Raw genomic sequence first — 25,533 nt, forward strand, 5'->3', positions numbered from 1 at the left:
GTCTTTATTATGTCTACACTAACCTGACACGACTGCTGGGAAAGGTTTGATTCTAACTGTAGATGAAAATGTTGCATTGTACCTAATAAACTAGCAGTTTTTTCTGCCCACTTGTTTTTTTTAATATAGCAATGCCATCAGTGCTGAAGGAGGGGATGATGATGATTATTTTATTATTGTAATTTGTATGTGATGAATAATGAATGTTAGCTCCAGAGTCTCTAAAACATTAATCTTGTCACTGTAACATGCGGTGTCAGCATTTTGAAATCTTTTTAATGTACAGTTAGGACCCTGGGCTCAGAAGCCAGATGTTAAAATGCATATTAATTACATGGGTTTTGTTCTCATACCCCCATTTGTTCTTAGTGGAAAAGGTGATGGGAAGGGACACGAAGTGAGCACTGTCTTCCACCTGGGACCTTGAATGTGTCCATTTTTATCCTGTTCTTTCTCCTTCCACTCCTCCCTCGGTCCCCCACACTTCACATGTGCTGTTCTCCCAGGGGCTAGCTGATACACTCCACTGGGAATCCATCAACACTATTCCGGAGTCAGCCCCATGGTCTCAGGATAACTTAGCAAGATGCCTTCCTGTCCCTTTTGCTGCCCTCAAAAGATGGGAATGTTACTCCTGGGGGCATTCTGTGCCAAAAATTTAAAAATTCTGTACACAATATTTTAAAATTCTGCAAATTTTATTTGTCAAAATAACACTACATAATCATGCCAGTTTCAATTATTTTGGTATTTTTTTCAAAATATCTGTTAGCTAGTACGTCTGTAACAATATAGACACACACAAATTCCCCCAGGAGCAGAGAGTTAAAGAAATCCCTGTGACAACCCAGCTCCTGTTTCTCTGCCCCTTCCTTCCCCCCCAGCCCAGCCCAGGGGTCAGACACCTGCCCCCCTCCACCCCAGAGCCTAGGGATCCAGAAGGAGAAAGAGCCTGATGTTGGGTCCCAGGCTTGCATGGAGATTCCTGCGTCCGCCCTCTCCTTCCCTCGGAGTGTGCTGGGAACTGCAGCTGCCCGGATCCCTCTGGCTCCCCTCGCTCCCCCCAGCAGTGTCTTCTGGGTGTGAGCTGGGCTCTGCCGGGTCCAGTGGCCCCTAGTGGCGACTAGCAGCACTGCAGCCTATTTCTGTGGGGAAAGGAAATTCTGCATGCATGTTCATTTCGGCAAAATTCTGCATTGCGCAGTGGTGCAGAATTCCCCCAGGAGTGTATTCTGTTCTGCCTGAGGAGACAGAGCCTGCCCCACTCATACCTCCTCAGAAACACCCTGAAGCCCTGCCCCTCCATGCTGAGCGTGCCGCAATAGTGAGCGAGAGGGACTGTCGCTTTCTCTCACATGCATGACTTGCCCCCCCTGTCAGTGATTTACACTTCTACCAGCTGCTCCAGGTGCTCAAACTGACCTATCTGTGCTGCCAGGGAGGGGCACATGACTGTTCTCACGGCTTCCCTTTCAGAAGTCATTTTTCTGCAGAGAAGCAAAGAAATCTGGGGGGACATGAATTCTGCTCACTCAAGTAGAATGTGCTGTCCCTGCATTCTTAGCAGAAGCTGAACTGGGAATAGTACTTAGACCCTCTCCCATGGCAGTTTGGAGTAGTAACTAACCACTGCCCAATCACTGAAATTCCCTTTTAAGTTAATTTGAACAATATCGTTTTCCTCTGAATAGTCACAGTACTTCTGACTTGACTTTATTATACTTTTATTACCGTAGTGCCTAGTAGCCCTGGTTGTGGACCAGGACTCTGTTGTGTTAGGCGCTGTACTAACACACAACAAAAAATGGTTCCTGCACCAAAGAGCTTACAATCTAAGACAAGATAACAGACGGATACAGATGAGGGAGTACGAGACAGTACTGGTCAGCGTGATAGGCAGTGATCTCAGCACACTGAGTTGCTGCAATTTTATTGTCTGCTAAGATACAAAGATTGCTTTAAGGAATAAATATTACAAATTAATATAAGTGCTTCAGTCTAGTATCACAAAAAATCCATGTAGTTTGCAAGCTTCTTGGGGCAGGGACTGTGTGTGGATATACTGCTCGTCTTACTGTTGGCACTCAGTAAACTAACTCCCCTTCCCCTATCCTCCGCCTACCTGTGTGTCTTTTCTCAGACTGTGAGCTCTTCAGGGCAGGGGCCATGCCGCCTTGAATGTCTGGGCAAAATCTAGCTGCTAGCACAAATAGGTTAAAATAATGGTGGAAGGGAAAGATAACAGTTGTGTTAAACCCACATTGTTTCAAATGTCTCTGGTTTGAATCAGTGAAGTTTATCTAAACTGTGGCTTTTGACCAAGCATTTGTGCTCTACTTGGGAGAATTTCCTTCAGGAAGGAGATGTTTGTAAGGACTAAACCTAGCTCATTCCTACAGTATAATGCTTTATAGTGTCTTTCTTGCAGACTGCATTCCCAAATACTCTATAGCTTTACCTAGAATAGTTATAAAATGAAAAAGTAATAGCCAAGGAAGAGAGAAAGTAAGAGGGGTAGGCAAGGGTTTGGGGGGTGGGCAGGGATAAGAGATGACAGTTGAAAGTGGAGAGTTGATGAGATGGCCAGATCCAGAGAGGCCGATGCAGCAGAGGAGAAGGCTGTTGCACCCACTGTGCTGAGATTGTGTGAAGAGAGAAGTAAGGCTGTGGAGGGTGGCAGTTTTGACCGGTCTCCCGAAAGGAGAGGACAGCCAGTGGAGTTGCGAGAACATCATTCATTACGGCCACTCTTGTTTGTCGGCGTGAGAAAGCATGTAGCAGTGTTCTTTGCCTACTGGAGTCTGGATGTGGAGAGAGTGTTTTAAAAAAAAATGAATTGCAATAGCTTAGGCAGAGGAAGATGGAGGCATGGAGGAGAATTTCAGCTTGGGTGGAATCAAGTCCACAGTGTGCACAGGAAACATGGAGAGTAGTATGTAACCATACAAGGCACTGTGGTCTGAACATGGGACTAGCAATCAGGAGCTCCTGAGTTTTAATTCTGCTTCTAATACTTCCTTGAGTTCATGAGTTTGCCTCTATGCCTCAGTTTCCCCATCTGTAAAATGGGGGTGAAGCTTGCCTCCATCCAAGGGGGGTTGTGTAGATTAATGTTTGAGAAATGCTTTGAGCATAAGTGCTGAGTATTTTATAGGTGTGGAAGAAACATTAAGAATCAAGCCAAGGTTACAGACAGTGGGAGGAAGGAAGACAAGTGGGAGGCCTGAATCAGGGAGGAAAACGTTCTCAGGATGCTCATCTTGCCTAAGGAAGGCACTTGTGTCTTTGAGATGTTTAGCTGCAGGAAGTTGAGAGGAAGTAGCAAGTCTATTTGGTCAAGACGGACTGAAGGTGGACAGGAAGGTGGCTTCTGAGTTTCTCTCTCCACTTATCAAAAATGAGTGAATGCACATCTGTCAACCTCTGTGTAGGGTCCCTCTCCCCCAGTGAAGTCATTCTGATAGACCTCTTAGCGTTTGGGTCATGCGATCAATTGGTTTTGCCCTGAGCTCTTGGGCTGCTCTATACGTTCAGTGATTAAGACTGATGATGAGAAGAGTCCATCTGTGTATGCGGTCCTCTCCCAAACGGCATTAATGTTTGAGTGCCTGAAGAATGCGCTGCTAGTTGGTTACTCTGCTGATGGTGAATTTCTGTAGCTAGGATGCAGGTTCCCTTACTGTGCTCCAATTTGGGGTGTGAGGAAGATTGTCCTAGTAATTAGCTTAGGGTCAGATTCAGATCTAATGTAGTTTTGGGTAACTCCTTCGAAATCGGAGGGCTTAATATAGGGCTGATTTTGACCTCTGAAGGGTTTGACAAAGATCTTTGATTCATTCATTCAGCATCTCACTGTGTGAACTGTCTAACGTCTGAGAGACAACCTGGGTGGGAAAAATTGCCTTCTCTATTCACTAGGGGAGTAGGATCTTGCTAGGCCTGTCCCTGTCTTCTCTCAGCCTGTCATGTGATAAGAATATGACTTTCAAACAGTTACTCTTGGTTTCTGACCTCTGGTCTGATGTGCATAGCAGTAGGGGAAGAGCTGTGAAATTGGCTTATTCGTCTAGTGATCAGAACACACTGCTGGAATTTTTTAGATGTGAATGGTTAGGACAGAAGACCAGTACTGGAGCAGTTCTAAGGATATGTCTGGCAGGCACTTAAAAAAAAGAAGCCGTCAAACATTACAGCACATTGTACGAGTGCTGCAGAGTTCAGTATATGAAATGATGCCCAGCCTGGGGCGGAGGGCGTGTGCATGTGTGGAGAGGAGCATGCGTTACAAATGGTGATTCAGTTACTGTGCTGGTATCAGAAGATTCAGCTCTGATGCGGGAGGAGTGGGGTATTTTAATGTTTGCTTTTTGTGCCAAGGCAGGTGGGGCAGGGAGTGAAGAATGGGCTCTGGTGGTAGCTTCTCCCTGCCCTTGCAGCTGACTCTCAGACCTCGGATGCTGGGCCTGTCCAAGTAGGGTGCTGAACCTCTTACCCCTTCTTTCTTCTGGGCTGAGATGCTTTGTCAGTTCAGGTGACGTCTTGGCCACGCTGAAGTCATTTGGAGCTTTGCTCTTGACGTCACTGAGGCCAGGATTTCACTCTGCCAATAACCATTCCTGCCCTTCTCCTTAACTGTGTACTTGGCATACTGCTGCCGCCGCCAATAGATAGAAATTAAAGATTTGGGGGGGGACTTAGTTGATTCTCCCCACAATCCAGGACTCATTCAGATGGTTCTCTATGGTATAGCTTTCCATAGCGTTGGCTAGTCTAGTTTTAAATAGCTCAAGCAAATTGCTAGTAATCTGTTTTTTTCACACATAGATCTCCAAGCACAAAGGGGGGATAAATGTCAGTGTTATCCCCATTTGACACAGGGGGACCCCGAGGGTCAGAGAATGACAGTGACTTGCTCAAGGTCATACACACAAGCTGGGAATAGGGTGGTGGTCAGGGTTCCCGGGTTCCTGTTTGTGGTCGCTGGGTCAGTCTGCATTCTCGGTGTTGCCTTTGTGCAACACAAACTAACACTGCCCTCTCCCTGGGCATGTGAGAGGATAACCTCTGCAGTAGCCCTGGGATCTCTCCTATGGAATAAGGTGTTGTGCTGACATAGTCTTAAAGTCAAATTCAAGTCGATTGGAAGAGAGTCCCTTGATAGGAAAATGCAAAATTCATTTATAAGTAGATTGATAGGTAGATAATCTGATCCACGTGTGACTCTAGTGCTGGTTTATCCCGTTTAGCCACAGGACAGCCTGGTCTCATTTCCAAACCCTGTTGTTTAGCTCGTATTACTTTTAAGTATTGTGGTGTTTTCCTTGATTAATAATCACCCCTTGGATCCAACAAGATCCATTGCTGCGCACAGAACTGTTCAGCAACTTGGCTTTCAAGCTGCTGCCTCCCTGCTCCCAAGTTTGGTCTGAATTTGTCTATCTAGACTGTAAGCTCTGTGATAAGGAGCTTTGTCACCTTGTGTCAGTAAAGCATTGTTGTTGTTGCTGTATGATACTGCACAAACCCAAAAATACATGCTGAACCCCTTGCCAGGGCCAGGCAGAAACCCTGCACTTCTCTTCTTTATCAGAACTGAAAGCTTGTGCAAATAGAGCCAGCAGAGGTTGGTCCAGGAATATCTGCCAAGCTGAGGGTGTGATCTGCCAACCCTCAACAGGATCTTGTTCTTTAAGTTTGTGAAAGGGGAAGGGCCTTTCTAAACAAGGCGGCTGGCTGTCAGAGCTATCTGAGAGACTGCTGGCTGCAGCTGTGCTTGGCTGAAGAGGACAACAGAAGTAGGATTCAGGAGGTTAGCAACTGAATGACTGCTGGCTGCATGATGTTTCTCTGGGGCTCTCTGCTAGCTGGGGAACCCCGGGATTGGCTAAGAAAGGAACCAATGGCTGCATGAATGGCCCCAGCAGCTGCAGCAAAGGGGTCTGACAATAGTTGCTGAGTGTAGCAAGCAAATCTTTTCTGTGTGTACTTAATAAAAAATTGGCAGGCAGTGAGGGCTTATCAGCTAACTCAGTTCTCCAGCTTCCAGAGGGCAGGGTGGGTGATCTGGTTCCTGTTGGAGTGTTAGCTGCTACTATGTTGGAATAATCCCCACAGTCACATAAATCACAAGTTTAATCTGAAATGTACTTTTTTTTTTTTAAAGTGGTACAACTCTAATGTTGACTTGCCAACCCTGGAGATGGAATTTATCTTTGTGTCCCCAGGATTGTGCAAGGCAAGGAGCAGCAGTACTGTACAACCCCATCATTGAGGGCAGACCCTCCCAAGGGGAAGAGAGGTCAGTCTCCATGGTGCATTCAGTCCTAGACCTCTTTGCTGAGTGTTAATTTTGGTGATGGCAGCACCTGTCTGCTGGGAATGAGACTGAGACTCCCCAACCTCATTTCCTGTAGGCCATGGAACAGCCAGTGGATAACGCTTCATCACCGCCAGTGTGGACTAGAATTGAGCCAGCAACCTGGAAGTGAAATAATCTCTCTCCCCTTCCCAGTCCCCTGAACCATCCACTCGCTGTATCTGAAATGCAGCACTTCTGCAATGCATGCCCAGTGCACCAGCCCAGATTTCCTTGGGAGCCAGTGCTTCACGTTCTCGAGACTTCCACTCCCAGCAGACTCCTGTGTGCAGAGACAGAGCTGGAGCAATAGCCGCAGCCTAGGATCAAAGCAGCTCTTTCGGTTTTAGATCCTTTTCACTTCCCAGGGAGCAACTTTTCATCTTCGCTTGATGCTTTATTCTTTCTGAGCTAGATGGAAGTGAATGAAATGCAGCTGCTGCTGCTGGATCGGAGCTCCTGCTCTGCGCGTGGAGAAGTAGCATCTCTGTGTCTGTTGCCTCCAGCGGGAGTCTTCTCCCTTTATTTCTCAGATGCTTTCACTGAATCATAGCTGCCTCTGCCTTGATCTCACATCTCATTCAAACAGGTTCTGAATCTTTCAAATGGTATTTAAGGTTTTGGTGAGATGACTGATGCAGCTAAAGTCCATTCTCTGCGTAGTACATGCGGCGAGGGGCAGCCTATCTGCCCCCAGACAGAATACAAGCTGTGCGGACTATTACATTGCTGTGATGCAGGTTAAGTGTCTCCACTCCAGAGGTGTTGGCTCTTCGGGTCCTGTGATAAACAGGCAGGTTGCTCAGTGTCGCCAATCGCCATTGCTGTGAATTCCCTCAGCATCTTGTGTTGAAATGTTATTTTGTAACTTCCTACAGAGACAGTAGGGGAAATTGCTCCAGACATCCCTCTGCTTCCTATTCTGGGCTGGGGAGGGACTATATTTTGCTTACGATTGCTGCCAAAGGCTCTCTCACCTATACAGAGTCTGAGCCTACAGTGCTGTGTTCTAAGACAGCCTGGAGAGCCAGGTCCTGAGAGCCCCAGGCTGTGTTGTCTCTTTGAGGCTTGTGCCTGACAGGTGTGTTTCTGAAGGCGTGTGGAGCACTAGGGTCAGGAGTGAGAGACAAAGTAAAGAAGGGCTTGCAAATGGATCCCCTTCAGAGCCACGTGGGCTCAGCACGGAGCAGGGTCGAGCCGACTCGCTCAAGTCCCATTGAGGACTGATGGGTACAAACTGCCTTTGCTGAGGTGCTGATTCCAGCAAAAACAAGCCAAGAAACTTGCATTTAAGGCTTATGCTTTTCCTGTAAAAAAGGCACCGTTAGCTACTCTTCGGAGCCTTGTTTACTGTCTCTTGGGACAAGCTCTTAGAAACTGGAAAACAGGTTTTCCTTCCCTGCGGCGTTTACCCTCCCGTTTGAGAAATGCTAGTTTTTCTTTTGCCTCTGTGTTTCCAGTGCAGAGAACAAGCTGCTCCCTTTTGTTCATTTCTTTCAATAAACCAGCTTTACTGGTGATGCCCATGTAGCATCCCACTACTCTGCTGCCTTGTCTACCCAGACTGGGAATTGGACATCAGTTTCCTGCATGGCCACTAAGCCCCCAGTTTTATCTTGGCAGTTCTCCCCGCTCCTGCTGGCCCAGGTGGGATTTGGACTGGAGTCTCCAGCAGGCATGGTCGGTTAAATCATTGTAGACAGGCCAGCTTCTATGCCTTCTTTTTCAGGTAAAGTGCTTTTTAAGGTATTAACCAGTGAAGCTGTGCTCAGAAGGGTGAGGGCTGTTCAGTATTAGGTGCTGTGAACTCTTCAGGCCCCACTGGTGTTTCTAGTGCACAGAGTGTCTCTGCGAGTAAGGGAGGTGGAGGGGTTCTCACTGACCTGTAACTTTTTCTTCTTTCTGTTCCTGGCTACATCCTCTGCTTGTTCTGCTGGCACGTGGAATGCACTAGCTGATCTCTCCATGTCTGCACCTGGGCCCATGGAAATCTCTGGTGCGTGCTGGGTCAGGTTGGCCTGTCCATTAGGGAATAAAGAGGAGTCAACAGAAAGGAACAGCTTTGTCTCGGAGAGAACTTCACGGCAGTAGCTGCTTTCCCCTGTGTGGATTGCCATGTACACACGGAGGCGAAAGAAAATGCAGGCCTGTTATTTACCAGGCTGCACGTGGCAATAGACTATATTGGTAAGGGATGCAAGGAGAGTATGGGCCACGATGCAAACTGCAGACACACACACACAACTAAAATTAATCAATTTAAAGTTTTATTGGGGATAATTACAAGGGGTAAGGGAGCAGCGTATGATTAGCTAATAGAGTTAATGAAACTTAAAACACACAATGACTAAAATATCTACTAACAATATTTATAAACAAAGATGCAGCATTTAGTAATAACCGATACTTACAAATACAAACCAACACATAACGACCGGCAAATGTAGAAGCTCTGTTTGAAACACGTGAGCTGAGAGAGAGGCTTCGAGGTGATCAGGCTCGATTACGGGTGTACACAGGATACACAGGATTCGTTTTTCTTTCTCCTCTCCCTGCCTGCACATGGCAGGCAGGCCATAAAGTACCAACTATGACATCATAGACGTGTCATAGGGGACGGGGCCCAAAACCTGTTTGTGTTCGTTTCTGATTGGCACAAGCAAAGTTTACACCAAGTAGGGGAGCAGGTGCCTTAAAGTCTGGCTTCGCCCCCAAAAGGTGAGGAAATGCATATTGTCTTACAATGCGTTCAACACTGAATGACAAAAGAAGAGGCCAGGGCAATACCGGTATGGGCAAGTTTTACAGGCTGCAGACAGGAACTCATCTCAACACCCTGTACTTCAGGTGGAACGGAAGCTGGAGCTCTGCCTGGTGGAGAGCAATTTCTGCCCTGCCTTTGTGTTTCGGGTTGTTCGTGGGATTGCTTTGTGCCTGCTCCGCTCCGTGTTTCAGCACATCCAGCGCTCTTCCTGGCCTAGCTGATTAATTATGTATAGCCTGAGCATCCCATCTGCATTCAGGATCTGGCTTCTCATTGACAACGCCACGCAAGAACGCGTCTCATTTTCAGTACAACGCTTACTTGGTGGTTACAGGGGGATCATATTCCACTGCTAGCTTAAGTTACCTATTGACGGATGAGACACCCCCCACGTGGCCCAGGGATGGCGTTCCATATTCTGTTCCAGAATCCATTTTCCTGCTGTGTGCTGAATATTTTCTCCCTCTTCCCACCCCCCAAAAGCCCTGTTTAAATAATGTCAAAGTTATGCCAAAAGTCAGGAAATCCAGGCGAATGGCTTTTTAAGCTGTACCACCATCAAGGGATCAGGCAGAGGCTCTGACGCTAAGGATGGGGCTTCTGCCTCCACTTTCATTTCCCTGCCTCGTGTTGGTTCACTTCATGTCACAGCTTTGTTTACTTTGATTTTGGGCAGACCCTGCAGGATTCCCCGGCCAGCCACATGGCCGTCATAGGAGAAACATATCAGACAATTTTCTAAGCCCTCCGGGTCACACGTAGTTGGGGTTTTTGAATGACATGAGTTGCTCCTTCACCTCCCCTCCCCCAGTATAATAACAATACTTAGCTCTTCTCACCCCCCCAGGGAGCAAGAGCCCAGGACCAGGACTTAAACCTTGGTCTCCAACACTGTAGTGCAGGCCCTGCCTACACCAGGCATGCGTCTCTGGTTTCTCACTTGCTAACACCAGTGGAGCTCCACCAGTGTGGGGCAGCCTAGGGTGCATGGTTCACCAGCTGGTGCCGCGGCTTAAGCACTGTGTCAGTCTGACCTGTTGTGGCACGGCCAAGTCTCTTCCCTTCTCTGTGCCTCAGTTTTCCCATCTGTGAAGTGGGGATGATAAGACTGATTCTGAGTGATTGGAGATTCATGGATGAGTTGTGGGGATGAGGTAGCAGCTGATGGGAACCTTGCCTCTCTGTGAGGGTAGCAGTATTGTCCTCGGTTGGTGGTGGTTCTCTGCAGCAGGAAGTTCCTGCTCCTGTCGGTGTCATGTTGCATTTCTCCTAATGCTGTTTCTTCCCTCTTGGCAGATCTTTTGTCTGAATTTGGCTCCTGATTGAAGTTGACGGATAATGGAAACATTCCCCTGGCAATGTCTCTGGGGCGACTCCTCCGACGTGCCTCTTCAAAAGCCTCTGACCTCCTGACCTTAAACCCCGGTGGTGGCAGTGGTTCGTCTTCTATACTGGATGGGGAGATTATCTACTCCAAGAACAATGTATGCGTCCACCCTGCTGAGGTGTTGCCAGGTGTCGGGGAGCATCACCCAGGTGATGGGGTGCTGCACTTGCTGCTCACTCTTCTTTCTGTCTCTGGGAGCATCTGTGTGTCCATGTCTGCACGGGGTTGGCATGCCTCTGAGTCTGAGCACTTCAGGGGTGTTACCGTGGGAGCTGAGGGACTGAGGAAAGGCATCCGCTGAGCTGAGCCGCCACTTGTTCTCATCAATGTATCTGTTGTTTTCCAAGGAGCTGTTTGGTGGTTTGAGCAGGGATGGAGCAGTGGGATTCCTAGCTCTGCCACTGTCTCCCTGTGTGACTGTGCACTGATCACATCACCTCTCGGGGCTTCAGTGTCCCCAGCTATAAACCAAGGCAAATGATACTTGCCTTGGTTCCCGGGGCAGTTGGGTAATGAGGGTTATCATTAATGTCTGTAAAGTGCTTTGAGATCTCCAGAGAGGGTCCAAGTTGTCATTTAATGTGTAACACTTGGTCCATCCCTCCCTCAGCTGCACTCTGGGATGCCAAGTGCCATCACACCACCCTGATGGAACAAGCAGCCCCTTCAAGCGTCCAGGGACAAGGAAAACTCTGATATTGGCTTCATGGAGTCAATATAGGGCTTTTCTTTAAGACAAATGCGGCTTTCTCCCCATTCTTGTCTGTTAGTGGGACCCTGTGTGTCCTTGTAAATGGACACCCGCTACTGGCTTAATATTGCAAAATAATTATTTTGCAAATATTGGTTTGCATTAGACTTGTTTGTGTGACTATTTTGGGTTGGCTTTCCAGGAACCTTCTAGCGCCCTAGCTCTGCTAGGGCAAATACTCAAGAGGAACCTGTGTTTAGCGCCCACATAGAATGGGGATGTAGGGATGCGGACTCACCCCTGCGGCACCTCCTGCTGGTTTCTTCCGGGAATTAGCTCTCCAGTCTCCGAAGCACCCTCTGCAGGCCAATGATCCACCTTACCTCACTCTGGGCCCCGTGTCCCTCCCGGGACCCAGTGCCCCGTTATCTGGGGTGCTGCCCCCTGGCAGTAACCCCACAGTTCTGGGTCTCCCCTTCCCAGGGGAACCCTCACCCACTATCCCCACTTCGCCTCAGGGTTAGGCTACTGCCAGTCTCCGTCTAGCCTCCACTCACTGGGACGGACTGCAGTGTAAGCCACTCATCGGACCTGCTGCCTCTGCCTACCCATAGGCTACCCCCTGCAACCCAGTGCCTAATGGGCCTTATCAGGCCTGCAGCCTGAGTCTTTCCTAGGCCGGAGCTCCCCGGCTCCCTTAATTATCCCTGCTACAGGGGATAATTAAACAACAGTGCAAATCTGACATGAAAGTCTGTAATTCAAAATTCACTCTTGATTAGTTGCATAACTAGTCCAATCAGGAAGTGTTATTTACTCCTTCTCATAACACAAGAACTAGGGGTCACCAAATGAAATTAGTAGGCAGCAGGTTTAAGACAAACAAAAGGAAGCATTTCTTCACACAACGCAGAGTCAACCTGTGGAACTCTTTGCTAGAGGATGTTGTGAAGGCCAAGACTAAACAGGCTTCAAAAAAGAACTAGATAAGTTCATGGAGGACAGGTCCATCAATGGCTGTGCCAAAAGCTGGGAATGAGTGACGGGATGGCTCACTTGATGATCACCTGTTCTGTTCATTCCCTCTGGGGCACCTGGCATTGGGCACTGTCGGAAGACAGGACACTGGGCTAGATGGACCTTTGATCCAACCCAGTACGTCCATTCTTATGTTCTTATTCATAAGCCATTTGCAGATTCAAAGGGATGATTTGCAAATAATGAATATTTGAGAATTTCACAGTCTGTTTGCAGAGAGAGGAGAAATCTGCCAAATGACTGGATTGCTTTAGCCCAGCTGTATTGGCAGTGGAGGGGCGCAGGGGCTAAAAATGGCTGATCAATGTCCTGAGGATACAGGTTAAGTCCTAACTGGTTGGTCCTGTGCTCTCTTGAAGGCTATTTGTGCTTGTACATGGAGAAAGATGAGCTACTTGGCACCACGCTTATCCTTGCCTGGGTCCCAAACTCTCGTATTCAGAGGCAGGATGAAGAAGCCCTGCGCTATATCACCCCTGAGAGCTCCCCGGTCCGGAGAGCTCCCCGCAAGCGTGGCCGCCACCCTGAGGGGTTCGGCACCGTCCAGCAGGCTTCCCCCACCGATGAGAAACGAGCAGTAGTTCCGAAAGACGACGAGATCTTGGCTGTGTCTCAGCTTGTCAGAGATGTGGCTCACCTCGGCTCCCCTTCTGAAGAAGGGGAGAAGCTGTCTCAATGTTGCCTGGCAACTGACGGTACCCACAACTCCACACAGCCTGCCCACAGTGACTCAGGAATCTTATCGACAATCAGCTCTCAGGAGGAGCAGAACAGATCGGAGTTGTCAGTGGAGGGGACAGAGGAAGGGCTGGATTGCAGGCTCGAGCAGGGGGAGGACGAGGGCTCCTTGGAGCTGTCTGCTGATGATGTGAGCAGGGATAGTACTTTTGACTCTGATTCTGATGCCTTCTCCTCCCCGTTCTGCCTCTCTCCCATCAGCGAAGCCCTTGGGGAAGGCAGCAGCTCTGTGTTTCTGGATAATGAAAGCAGGTAAGTTTGTCACATTTTTACAGCTTCCTGGTGGGTGGGGTGGGGTGGGGTGGGGTGGAGGTGAAAGGAGGCTGACGACTTAAGAACATAAGGAAGCTAATGCGCTTAAAAGCGGCATTGAGCTCAGTTTAGCTTTAATCTGCCTTCTCATTGTTTTATTCCCTTCCTTGAAATCTAACTTGAAAAGCCTTTGGGGAAATGCCCTGAGTTGGCCAGTCCCCGTTCTGCTCATTGGAACCCTTCAGGCTCTACCACCCTTCTGTGCCCATAAACTCATTCTGCAGGCTCGCACTGAGACACCTGGAGCGTGAACCTGCCTGTCTGCCGCGGGTACTTTTAGTGGGTGTGTCGCTATGGTAAGGGGTTCTCACAGCAAATTTTTTGGTGGCCTCAGAGTGCGGCCACCAGCTGTCACCGGCGGCTGCACTGATGCTTTCCTAAAATACTTCATTAAGTTTAGGAAAAACAATTAAATATGCACAAATTCACATCCAAGTCATTGCAATGTATATTTTAGGGTTTTTTTGGCAGATTCGATAACAATAATAGTGCTGCCTCCCCCTTCTTCCTCTCCCCCCTTCCCCCCAAGGCTTAGTGGGTCCTGGGGCTTGCTGAGAAAAGTGATATTTGTATATTTGGTAATATCACAGCACACCTGGTGTACACTGGGAGGCTATGAAAAGTGATATTAACAAACAATCAAGTATCACTTTTCACAGGGGATTTGCTAGTTAAGTGATACTTACATGTTAGTTAATCGCTTTTCTCAGCAAGCCCCAGGACCCATTAAACCCTGGATAGGGGGTGCAGAAGGGGAGGCAGCGAGGGCCTGGTGGGATGGATGCAGGGCCGGGGCAGGCAGCGAGGGCCCGGGGTGATGGGGGTGGGTGATGAGCCCCACTGTGTGGCCAGAGCCAGAGCCTGGTGTCTGCTGCCATGCGGCCAGGACTGGGGCTCAGTGCCCACAGCCAGAACCCAGAGCTAGGTGCCAGAGCCCAGGAGTGCGTGGCTGGAGCCAGGGATCGGAGCCGCAGCTGGAGAAGTGGGTCAGCGCCCAGGGCTGGTGCCTGCTGTTGCATGGCAAGAACCTGGAGCTGGGTGCCGGAGTCCAGGAGTGCGTGGCTGGAGACAGCGCTCACTGCTGTGTGGCCAGGGCGAGGGGTCAGCACCCAAAGCCAGTTCCCACCACCACGTGGCCAGAGCCCAAGACCAGAGCTGGGGGTCAGCGCCTGCTGCTGCACAGCTGGGGCAGGGGATCAGTACCAGGGGCTGGGGCCATGTGGCTGGAGTCTGGGGCCAGAGGCTGACTGAAGCTCCGCGGCCGGAGCCAGGGGTCAGAACCTGCGTCCAGAGCCAGGGGTTGGTGCCCAAAGCCCCATGTTTGGAGCCCGTTGCCATGCAGCTGGGACTGGGGGTCGGTGCCTGTGGCCAGCACCTGCCACTGCGTGGCTGGAGCCTGGGGGGTGGAATCAGGGGCCAGAGGCTGAGGCCTCGCAGCCGGAAGCCAGGGTCGTGTGGCCAGAGCCGGGGGTTGGGGGGAGGAAGAGGGTCAGTACCTGCTGCCCCCTGGTCGGAACCTGAGGCCACTCGGCCAGGCTCCTGAAGTCTCGCTGCTGGAGCCTGCCACCCAAACCCCCTCCTCCAAGGTGGAGAAGAACTCACATTCTCCTGCAGCGTTGTGCCCCACCTCTCTCCAGAGGCAGTGCAGGGCGCTGCATCCAGGAGCAACAAGGAGGGAGGGGGAGAGGCCAGTGCTTCCCCCCCATCACTGCCCAGGAGGCTGTCATGGGTGGATGAAAAGTCCCTGGTGGCCGCATGAAGTCACGGTGGTCGGATTTGATAAATGTTGATGTAGATGGGATCCGGTCCTCTTCGGGAGTGCCTGCAGTAGGCTCTGTTTGGGGATGAGGAGGACACCTTGGCAATGAATTAATGACTTGAATGCCCCTGCATCCTTGCTGTACGTTACACTAGCACTGGACAATATTTCATGTCTGTCTGGCCTGTATTCTCTGTAGTCACCCCCACCCTTCAGCCGTGGTGGGGCTGTATGTGCCACAGTCTCTAGGCACAACTAGGCTAAAGTAAGGATACTGCTGTGATTTAAAACTCCCCTGGAAACTGGGTTCACGTCATCCTTTGTGTCTCAAAAATGCCCAGAATTTATGCAAACTTGTAGGTTGGACGGATTTTGCCACTTTCCTTTATGGGATGATCTGAAACCCTGAAAACAGCCAGGGCTTACAATTGACGTGGCACTTCCTTTATAAGTCTAGCTGCACTCCCAGAGCCGCTGCATAAAGATCCAGTGCTCTGAGCAGTTCATGCGCACTCTGCATTTGGTCTGTACCGTAAGTAACTGCAGATCTCCAAGGTTGTCCAGGATGGAGCTGTAGATTGGATCAATGGAATGTGATTAAATAAAAGCCCCAGAATAGTGCAGCTACATGCAGCTGTTTGGCATATGTGTTATCCATCCTGCTGGTGAGGGCACCTTCATGTGGCCATAGGGTTGTACTGCATGCAGGCACATGACATGCCCAGAGCAGATTTAGCGCGGTTCTTCAGGTCACATGGAAGAACAGTGTTAGTCTGAAAACTTGTGCATCGTAACATGGTATCCTACATTGTCCCTTGCCCCTTTTGACAGTCAGCACATTGTTGGATTTCTTATGCTACATACGGTATTTGGGATTAAAGTGAAGCTGTTAAACTTATTTTGAAAAACACTTGCCCTATTAATAACACACACCACGTTGGATTATTAAATATCACCATTTTAAAAATAATTTAACTTCGTTCTGTACGTTTACTCCATGTCCTTCACTCAGCTTGAATGATGAAAATAGATTTGTTGGCTGCACTTGTTATCAGGAGGTTTCCAGTTATTTTCATGTTCAAGTTCTCTCACACTAGCACAGTGCTGCAATGTGTAGGATTTTACATGCGTTATTGCATTTTCTTTCACGGGGGGTAGCGGGTGGTTAAAGTTCCATAGTCCTGGTGGATCTTAAAAAATGGAAACACCTCAGTTAGTCTTAGACATTTTTAAACAAAGCCTACAGCTGTCAGCTGGAGCCTTCAGGGGGAGGGATAGCTCAGTGGTTTGAGCATTGGCCTGCTAAACCCAGGGTTGTGAGTTCAATCCTTGAGGAGGTCACTTAAGGATCTGGGGCAAAAATTGGTCCTGCTAGTGAAGGCAGGGGGCTGGACTTGATGACCTTTCGAGGTCCCTTCCAGTTCTAGGAGATTGGTATATCTCCAATTATTACCTTTTTATTATTACCTATTACCATATAGGAACTGGCTCTGCTCCTTTGAAAGAAGTGACGCTACTAAGATGACATTCCAGTTTCTCTTTTAGAAAGCGGTTTTCTGTCAGGACAATGTCTGCATAAACCTATGAGGAATTTGCACTTATTTTCAATGCTTGTAGTCACTTGGTGATGACATCTCTGCTCCTGGTGTTACATAGAACTGTTGCAAAAAAAGTCATGTTGTAAGGTTGCCCAGGCCAAATCTCGGGTTGAATTTGGCCTAAAATGTAGGCTTCTTAAAAGCAGGTTCTCACAAAACCTAAATGCAATGAAAGTGCATCCGTTAATACTTCTCAGTTCAGTGGAAAGTTTTAAAAACAAAAAATATTTCTGCAATTTTACCTGTTTAATGTATATGCTCTTCTGTAACAGTCATCACTACAGTATGTGTCTTCCAACAATTATTGACCTAATCTCCCAGATTGAAGTAGATGGGGACAGAAGTACAATGAGATCGTGTTGCACCCAAACTGTGAGCCCACATCTCAGAAATCCCAATCCAGTGCCTTAGCCACAAGACTGTGTTTTCTAAACAGAGCAGCATTTTGCTAGGGCTCTAGAATCTGAGAGTGAAATTGACTAGACAGAGACCACAAACAGTTAAAATTTCGCTTCCCAACTGAAATTCAAAAAATAAATAGTGAAAAGTCAGAGTTTTAAAATTCGTTCAGCATTAGTAATCTCAGGCAGAGATAGTGATAAGTGATATTTTAACTTTGTTTTACCTCTGAATGGCCACAGCATTTCTTACAGGGCCTGTCAGTTAATTTAGCTCACGTGAGCCATCTGGTGGCTAACCAGAAGTACTTCTCCCGTTTGTTCAAAAAAAGCAGGGGAGACCTTTTAAGATACTGCTGAAACAGGCATGTTTCCGTATCTGGCACTGATTTAAGAAGCCTTTGGCAGTGCAAGCGGCACTGGCAGGTGACCTGCAGCAGATCAATAAAACATGGATATTTCATTGTTTGGGGTTGACAGGCTTCTGTCTAATCCATCAGTTCGTATGGCACCTTGCTCCTCACTGTGACACTGTCTTAAAGCACACTCCCTGAAAACTGCTAACTGAAATTTTCCATGGGAAACTTTTTGAAACTCTTGTTAGGCAGCATTCTCCTGTGTGTTTCCTGCATTTGCTCCCTGTTTTTGTTCCTAGAGTCACATGCATGAAAATGGGCTCCTTGTTTCTGAATTTCCTCTGTTTGCTGTTCCCTATCTGAGTCAGAATGAGAGTGTAGATAAAATTCCCATTGTTGGCAGACTCATTCTTTTCTGAAGAGGAATAAAGGTCTCCCGTTATCTTTTTTTTTTTCTTCCTTTGGTTTTGGGTTGTTTTCATGAAGATTCTGTGCCTTTCCTGAGATCACTTCAGAAAGCCAAAGGGATGCATTTCACAGGTTCTGTCCAATCAGAGGCCCCCCACAGCAGCCAGTGACTGAGAGGAATGAGATATTGTTTAGGTGAGGGGTTAGGAATAAGCAGTCGGTGCCCTTAGAACTCCAATGAATTAGGCAAAACACTTGCTCATCCAGAAGTGATGGGTGTGATGCCATAATTATTGAGTAAAAGTCTATGGCCTGTGCAGGAATTACTGGGCGAGGGTCTCTGGCCTGTGTTGTACAGGGAATTGGACTGGGAGATCACAGTGATACATTTGGGCCTTACAATCGATGAAAACCAGAGAGGGTGGGAGTGAGGGAGTCTGAGCATGTATAACATGCACAGACTGTTCCAGCTGCTGGATGCATTCTGTGCAAGGATAGCTTCAGAAGGTTTCATTGAGTGAAGATTTAACAGAAGAGACGGAATCTCCAAGTCATTGCAGAGGCTGGGCAGAACACGTTTCACATGAGCGCAGTGCATCTTTCAAATGCAGCAACCTTAAAGCATGCAGCCTGAAGTGTCCCTGTGATAACACACAGCGTCATGCTAAGGAAGACCCTACAGTAACATGCTGGTGTGTGCGGAATGGGGGTGGGGAGGGAGAGGAATAGGTTAGAGGCATTTTAGCTTCAGTGTGAACCTTTAAACAGCAAACTGATTTTTTTTTAAATGACTGTAAATTAGGCAAAGTGCCCAGTGTTAAATAAACTGTTTGCTTCTCAGTTTGCAGGGCTGTCAGGAATCCCATGTGGTGGTTGATGCTTTCACCTGAGTTTCAAAATTCCTAAGGCTAATAGTGAAGGGGAGAGTGAAATCATTTCTGTACACATTCTCAGCTCCCTTTTGGTGGAGTCTGGCATCTACTCTTGTGTGAGGTGCTCTCTGCTCAGACTGCCAGCGCTCTCCGTATTCACATGCCTACAGGGAGATCTTCAGTGCAGGAGCTGCCAAAAATAAGGATAGTTCTTTAAGGGACTTCATTTGGTGGTGGCAGCATTGGAAATAATTGTTTTTAACTAGTTCTCTTCTTCCTTTCCTCCCCTGTTCCTCACCCCCTGCCTCTCCAACATTATTCCTGGGTTAGATGTCAGCGAATGTCTCATCTTTGAAAGGGAACTGAGTCAGGACTCCTGGGTTCTGATCCGAGCTCTGCCCCCAACTTATTGTGTGGCCATGGGCAAGTTACTTAGCCTCCATTTCCTTGGCAATAAAGATGGGTTTATTATACCTCACTTCATCCTAGGGGGTGAGTCGCATTTGACTCTTCTATACAATGTGTTTTAGCCAAAGTTCTCAGTGTTGCTTTAACTGACGGTTAGGCCAGATCTGGGCTGTTGAGTTGTTACTGGATTTTGTGCTGTGTATTGTAACTTGGATTTTCTGTGCCTTGCCACAATAACTCCCAGTTAACAGCAGTTTCCCCTAGTAATGGATGGCAGCACTACTAGAAAATTTCCACACTTGTGATCAGCTGCAGTCACTGGAGTTTGCGAAGGAACTTGAAACTGGTTGTGGGGACAGTTGTTGGCCTCAGTTCTCCCACTGACATAAAAATGGAGTGGACATATCATGGAATTGTCTCCAGTGGATTGCATGGGTGGAATTAAAGGCAACAATTAGCTGTGCAATTAGAACTCAGTTACCAATTCTGCTGATGCATGAGCCGGAATATACTCCTGCTCACACTTCCATAGCTGTGTTTGCTGTGCAGGACACGCAAAAATATCTAGTATTATATGTTAGCCACTGAAAGCAGCAGATCTGACTCTGATACACACACATCAGATTACATCTGTAAGAAGCTGCCATTTTTACACAGCCAGTTTTCATAGTAGAACTGTGCTGTAGCTTCGTTTTGGTGGTCCTAGACAGACATAAGTTCAGAGAGGAAACAAAACTCTTCTCTCAGACTGTCTAGGGGGAACACACAACACAAGGAAAAGGCTCCTCGGGAGTCCTGTTTGATGCAATTTTTACAGATTTGTTGCACATCCTGTTGTTAAGCCTCTTCCCTGGGATTTAATCAATACATTATTTGGTGAGCAGGGGGAGCTGCCTAGTGACTGAGGACAGCTGCTGGAGCTGGTGGTAACAGAGTGCACAGTGTTGCATCATGTTGTTTTGGCAGCTCACCTGAGAGGCTTGTTGCTGTTCAGGCCTCTGCAGAATAAAGCAAAAGCAAAAATTACAGGACAAATGAGCTGAAATGAATGAGAATTGGCAGAATCTCTGAAGTCTGCACGGGACTGGGCTTCATCTTCCTGGATTGGAGCCCCAGCATCACTGCTGCAGCAGAAGTGATTAAATTCTTTCTTACAATTGTGGGAACTGATCTCTGTATTCACACCCTCCTGCAACCTATTGCAGCATCTTGTGTCATGCTGTCTTCCCTTCTAAGGACCTAAGCCTTGGGGATGAGCCTGTGGGGAAGGGCAGCTGGCTGCCAAGTTTCCCCTGCTTTGGGCACTTCTCACTCCCCAGCATGTCACCCCCGAACTTGCTGTAGTTTTCAAGTAAAACCTCTGTCTGAAGAAGTAGCTCCATCCCCACTCAGGACCCTGCAGAAATATCCAGAAGCTGTTGCTCCACTGAAATTACAGCCTTTTTGTTTTTCCCGTCCTTTGATTTGGGGGCCTAGGTGTAAGAAACAGCTTGGAGAGCTGTTGAACAGAGTCAAGTGCTCTTCTAGCGTATTTCCTCCATAGATCTCAGAACCCTTTAAAAAGGTCAGTCTCATTATCCCTGCTTTACAGATGGGAAACTGAGGGACGGGGAGGTGACATGACTTGCCACCGGTCACCCAGAAGGTGAGCGGCAGAGCTGGAAGTATAACCCAGATCTCCCAAGTCCCAGCCCAGTGTTCTAGCCACTAGGCCACACTGCCTCCCCACTGGCTAACCTGCAGCAGTTAGCGGGCTGTGTAGTCAGGTGGTTGTGCTCCAGGCAGTGACACCAAGAAGGTGGGACAAATCCAAGAGAGTGAAAAGCTAGAAGGCTCCATCTTGCCCTGTATAAATATTTAAACAGCAGGAGGATTAATGTGGGCAGGCCTTTCTTCACTTGGATTTGCTGCTGGATTTCTGCGGAAGAGAATAGACTGACAATTTCTAACTGAACATTGAGCGAGGGGGCGGGACTCTTAGCTTGAGACTTTAGTTGAGGAATATGCAGAAAGAGCAGGTGAGCTCCTAAGAAATACAGGTCCTGTGCACATGCCAAAAGCCTTAATAAAGCATCGGGCAAGAAGACGAGACCCCTGAGGAGATGCCAGCGGCCTGCCTGGCATGCTTTTCCGGAGATGGCAGCAGCTCGTTTAAAAATAGCTCTAACTCTTGCTTTGAAAATTAACTTTGTCTCTTCACAATTAACGCACTTGCTTTGAATGAGCAGATTGTGTGGAGACCAGGTTTTCAGCCCCTTTGTGTTTTCCCTCTGCCATCTTTGTCCCAAAGACTCCGTTGAGAGGCAGTTCCCAAGGAGACACTTGACTCACCGAGGGCATCTCTGGAAACCAACCAGACTCTGCCCCAGCCTTTGGCTATAAAGTTCCCTTGGCCTTGGCGGTTAGCCCTGATGGGTGGAGGGAATTCAAACTGCCCATCGCCAGTGCCAGAGGGTCGAATGCACATTGCGGGTTGGCGAGCATGCTGGCGAGTTCTCGGGGGGATGTCGATCTGTTGTCCTGCACTATAATGCCTGCCTGCCTGCCCAGAGTTTGGCAGCAAATGCCAGCCTGTGCCTAAAATAATGAAAACTAGCACTTTATTTTTAATGGCCCTTTTAAAAAACAAATACTGCCCCTGTAGGCTAGCTGTAGAAGTCAGCTTTGTGTGACCAGCAGATGGCAGCCTTTTCCCAGCACAGCTATGGGTGGCCAAAGCAAGGTGAACCGGCTTCTGCCGGAGACGTGCCCCAGAGGACGAGGATCTGCTCAGCTCCTCCCCACGCCTCCTTTTCTCATACACGGAAATGTAACCAGTATGATCATTTGAGAAGCAAGAAAATGATGCGTGTCACTAGAGTGGGGCCAAGCAGGCGCCTGTCAGAATTAGGCTCCAGGTTTTAGCTACCTTCCAGCCTGCTGCTTAGCTTTGTTCTCAGCAGCTGGAAGTACGTCATGTCCCACTGTCTGTGTAACCATCACTGCTGCTCACGTCCACCTTCAAACTCCAGCAGAAAGCTGGCCCTGCCTCTCCATCAGGAAGATCACCTGCACGCACCATCTCTTGGTGGATCAAAGAAAACCGTGCATAAGGTGCCTAGCATGGTGCTGCTGCTGCAGAACCACATCTTGGGGGACGTGGCCTCTGACCTTTCCCCTTCTGAGAAACCAGGACTCAGAGATCTGGAGCATCTGGCTGCCTTCAGATCAAGGACAAGGGAAAAAAATTTGCTTCCTTTCTCTCCTGTAAGGCACAGTGGGAGGACACACATGACACATCTAAAGGTCCTGGCTTTTAGAAGTGTTAGATATGCATTTAGGTACCAGGATGCATTTTGAATGAGTATTGTGTACTGGTCTTAAAGTGCAGCTCTTTCTCCTCACGTCTGATGTGCGGCACCTGCTGCTATTCCGGTCCTGAGTAGAAACCGCCACTTTGGCCAGACAGCGTTACGTGAACAAATGACCAAATTATTCACTTCCATAGTACAACTGAAATGTTGAGTCCCAGTATTTGTGTTCTAAAGCCCCATGTTCTCTGAGTGACAGGTGCCTTTCCCACATGTTTGGCATATCCTAGGAAGTGAGAACCACTTAAGGAGCTTTGCTTTTCCTGCATTGCCCAGGGGCAAAAGAGATGGTGGTTTCCTGTAAACATCTGAACAGGCTGTCACAGAGTGTGGGGGAGTCAAGGTCCTGCACCCCCGGCTACCTGTGATTCACCAGGACTCTCAGCCAGCCAGTAAAACAGAAGGTTTATTTAGGCGACAGGAACACAGTCCAAAACAATTCTTGCCGGTACAGACAACAGGATCCCCCTTTAGTTAGGTCCATCTGGGGGCCCCAGGGAGGCCACAGCCCCGTTGGGAAGCCCAAGCCCCATCGGGGCACCCCTCTCCATTTCCCAGCCAGCTCCAAACTGAAACTCCCTCCAGCCTCTCACTCAGCCTCCCCCCGGCTCCTCCCCCAGCCTTTGTGTCCCTTGTCCAGTTTCCCTGGCAGAGGTGTTACCTGGCCTCCAACCCCTTCCTGGGTTCTCAGGTTACATGCTCAGGTATCCTTCCTTCCCCAAAGGCAGTTCTAGCAAAACTCCCCTGCAACCTTCCCAGGTCAATACTCCCCACTCAGTATTCAAAGAACACAGCAAGAACATTCCCACTTCCTCACACAGGCTCAGGGAGATGTGCAGTTCTTCTGGACTCCAAGCCATTCACTCCATGGGTGCTTTCTTCAACAAACAGCTAGTCTGTAGGAGTCATAGGTGGTATCCCACTTTAGCTAATGTCTACATACAGCTTTTGTGCTGCTATAACTATACTGGCTTAGAACCACATTGTCATTATGAGAATAAGTTATAAGCACTTGCATACGGCTATAACTTCATCCGCACTAGGGAACTGCACCACTTTCCCTGTATCTGTTTCTAAGCGGATAGAGCAGTACAAACCCTGTGTGTCGAGTACCCTTAATAAAGCAGAGCCGTGCTTGACAGCAAAAGGAGCAAAATTGGATCCCCTTGAGGGATCCAATGGGGCCATGTGCGCAGTTGCCCATAGGAGGAGGGGAAACCATGTGGTGCTATTGGATCCCGCAAGGATGTGCTTTGAGAAGCCGAGCCTGCTAGGTGGGATTAGAGGAAGGGACAGCTGCACCAGCCTGTTGTAAGAGGCCTTACAATAAAATGAGTTTTTCCAGGTAATTGGTGGTATTGTGATTGTTTGTTAGTTGTGTTATGGTAACACCCAGAGACCCTAATCCAGACTGGAGATAAACTGGTCTTGCGGGTCCTCTGTCTTGTGAGGGAGGATTGCTTTACCTCAGTCAGAACAACAAGGGTTCTTTCTAAATGTACAGCTGCAGTGGTATGCAAAGGAATCTATGTAGCTATCACCTTGGCTAGTCCTTGCAATAATAACAATATTAAGCACTTACAATAGCCCTCCACAGCAACCTTTTAGTCAGCTGTTCTTCCCCCCCCCCCCCCGCCCTTTTTCTGCCACCTCGCCCCTGGGAAGTCTCTAACATAGTTTTGTAATGGCAGTAAGATTCTCTCTGGGTGATGCTGGCTGTGCTACCTTCTGGGTAGCAGCAGCAGCATAGAGCCTGGAGAGTTGGTCTGTCAGTAGAAAGTCCTTCTGAATTCCCATTTCATTGCTTGGAGCCAAGAATATAAGAACAAAGATAATCTTCGGGACTTTCAAGGGGCTGGGTTTTTGAAGGCTTGTTTGTAATTAGCATAATTAGTTGACAGTTTTATTTTTGCCTGGATGGAACTGTGGGAAAAAAACCAACACCAGAATAATCCATTGATATATATAAAAAAAAAAAAAATCCGAAGAACACTCCCCTTTTCCAGGCTGCTGTGGGCTGAAAGGTAAACATTCTTCTTTGGGCTTTGCTGAGAAATCACTTTTTCCATCTCAGGAACTTTGTGTTACATTTTGATTAATTTATTAATGAGTTAAAGCCCTGGCCTGAGGTGCCCCTTCTCTGTATGAAATGTTGTCAAAATCTGTCATTCAGCTTTTGAAATACTTCCCTTTAAAACAAAGGTAAAGTTTACATCACTGAATGGCATAAATGATTTGTTATGTTTGGTTTTTCAGGTACTGTGTGTTTTTTATTCCTAAGCATCAAACTGTTAGCCCTGCCGCTGTTACCCACCATGGAGAAAGTCTTTGCTTTGGTTTTACCTAAGCAGGCTTCACCTGTTTATCAGTCTGATCTTTGGAAGAGATTACTTGTGTTTAAGAGTGTGTATGTGTATATTAAATTCTGCAATTTGATTGGATCCACTACAAACTCCTGATGGCTTTTCCTTCCCATTTAAATTCAAAACCATTAACTCAAGAATTGTCAATTTTTCTCTTCCTTTTGTTTATTGTATAGTAGCTAGGAGCCCTCTTGAAGATCACCCGGCTGGTCTCAGAATGCCCTGATTGCCAGCCCAAACCGCTCCGCTTCCCTCCAGGTCACTACTATTTCATCACGATAAGAATCAGTAGGCAACAAAGCCTCCAGTGTAGTTAGCCCTCTTGCTCAACTGTTTCTATTGAGCTCGGGCAGGAAAGGAGCACCCCTGTACTGCTGTGGAGTGAGCTGCTTTCTCAGCCTTGCAGATTTGCTTTTACATAAAAAGATTCTGGGTGAGAAAGCATTGGCTGCAATGTGTGTTCTCCCAAGCTCTGGGCATTCTGGGTGTTCAGAGAGGAAAAGCTGCTGGAGAGAAACATGCACTTAGACCAAACCAAACTGTTTGATCTTTGCTCCTCAGGAACAAACATATTGTGCTGATCAAAAGGCAGAGTGGCACAGTCAGGTTTCCTTTAGTCCTTTTTGCTGCACTGCACTAACATGCTGTCATGCTTGTGTTCATGGTGTTTAACACTAAGGCAAAACCCCATCCCTGATCTTACTGCTAGGCTTTGTCTACACTACATGGCTGTGTC

General features: G+C 48.0%; 1 protein-coding gene and 1 long non-coding RNA gene across 6 annotated transcripts in view; one reads left to right on the forward strand and one right to left on the reverse strand.

Annotated features, from left to right (window-relative positions):
- Positions 1 to 25,533, forward strand: part of TBC1D16 (TBC1 domain family member 16) — a 42,623-nt gene that overhangs the window by 1,194 nt on the left and 15,896 nt on the right. For 3 of the 5 annotated variants that reach the window (XM_044982478.1, XM_044982481.1, XM_044982479.1), the window contains exons 2-3: positions 10,416 to 10,655; positions 12,595 to 13,225. In XM_044982478.1, coding sequence (XP_044838413.1) covers positions 10,478 to 10,655; positions 12,595 to 13,225 — 809 coding nt within the window. In that variant the 5' untranslated portion in view covers positions 10,416 to 10,477. Of the gene's footprint in view, positions 1 to 9,011; positions 9,074 to 10,415; positions 10,656 to 12,594; positions 13,226 to 25,533 lie in introns of those variants that run through there. The other 2 variants (XM_044982480.1, XM_044982482.1) reach the window with 2 other exon arrangements.
- LOC123345514 lies at positions 6,246 to 8,825 on the reverse strand. The gene is made up of 3 exons (XR_006572798.1): positions 8,767 to 8,825; positions 8,239 to 8,373; positions 6,246 to 7,227 (listed from the first exon to the last, which is right to left on the reverse strand). It is a non-coding gene; the product is annotated as an uncharacterized LOC123345514 (long non-coding RNA).

Source organism: Mauremys mutica, chromosome 12, assembly GCF_020497125.1.
Source record: "Mauremys mutica isolate MM-2020 ecotype Southern chromosome 12, ASM2049712v1, whole genome shotgun sequence".
Taxonomy (NCBI): Eukaryota; Metazoa; Chordata; order Testudines; family Geoemydidae; genus Mauremys; species Mauremys mutica.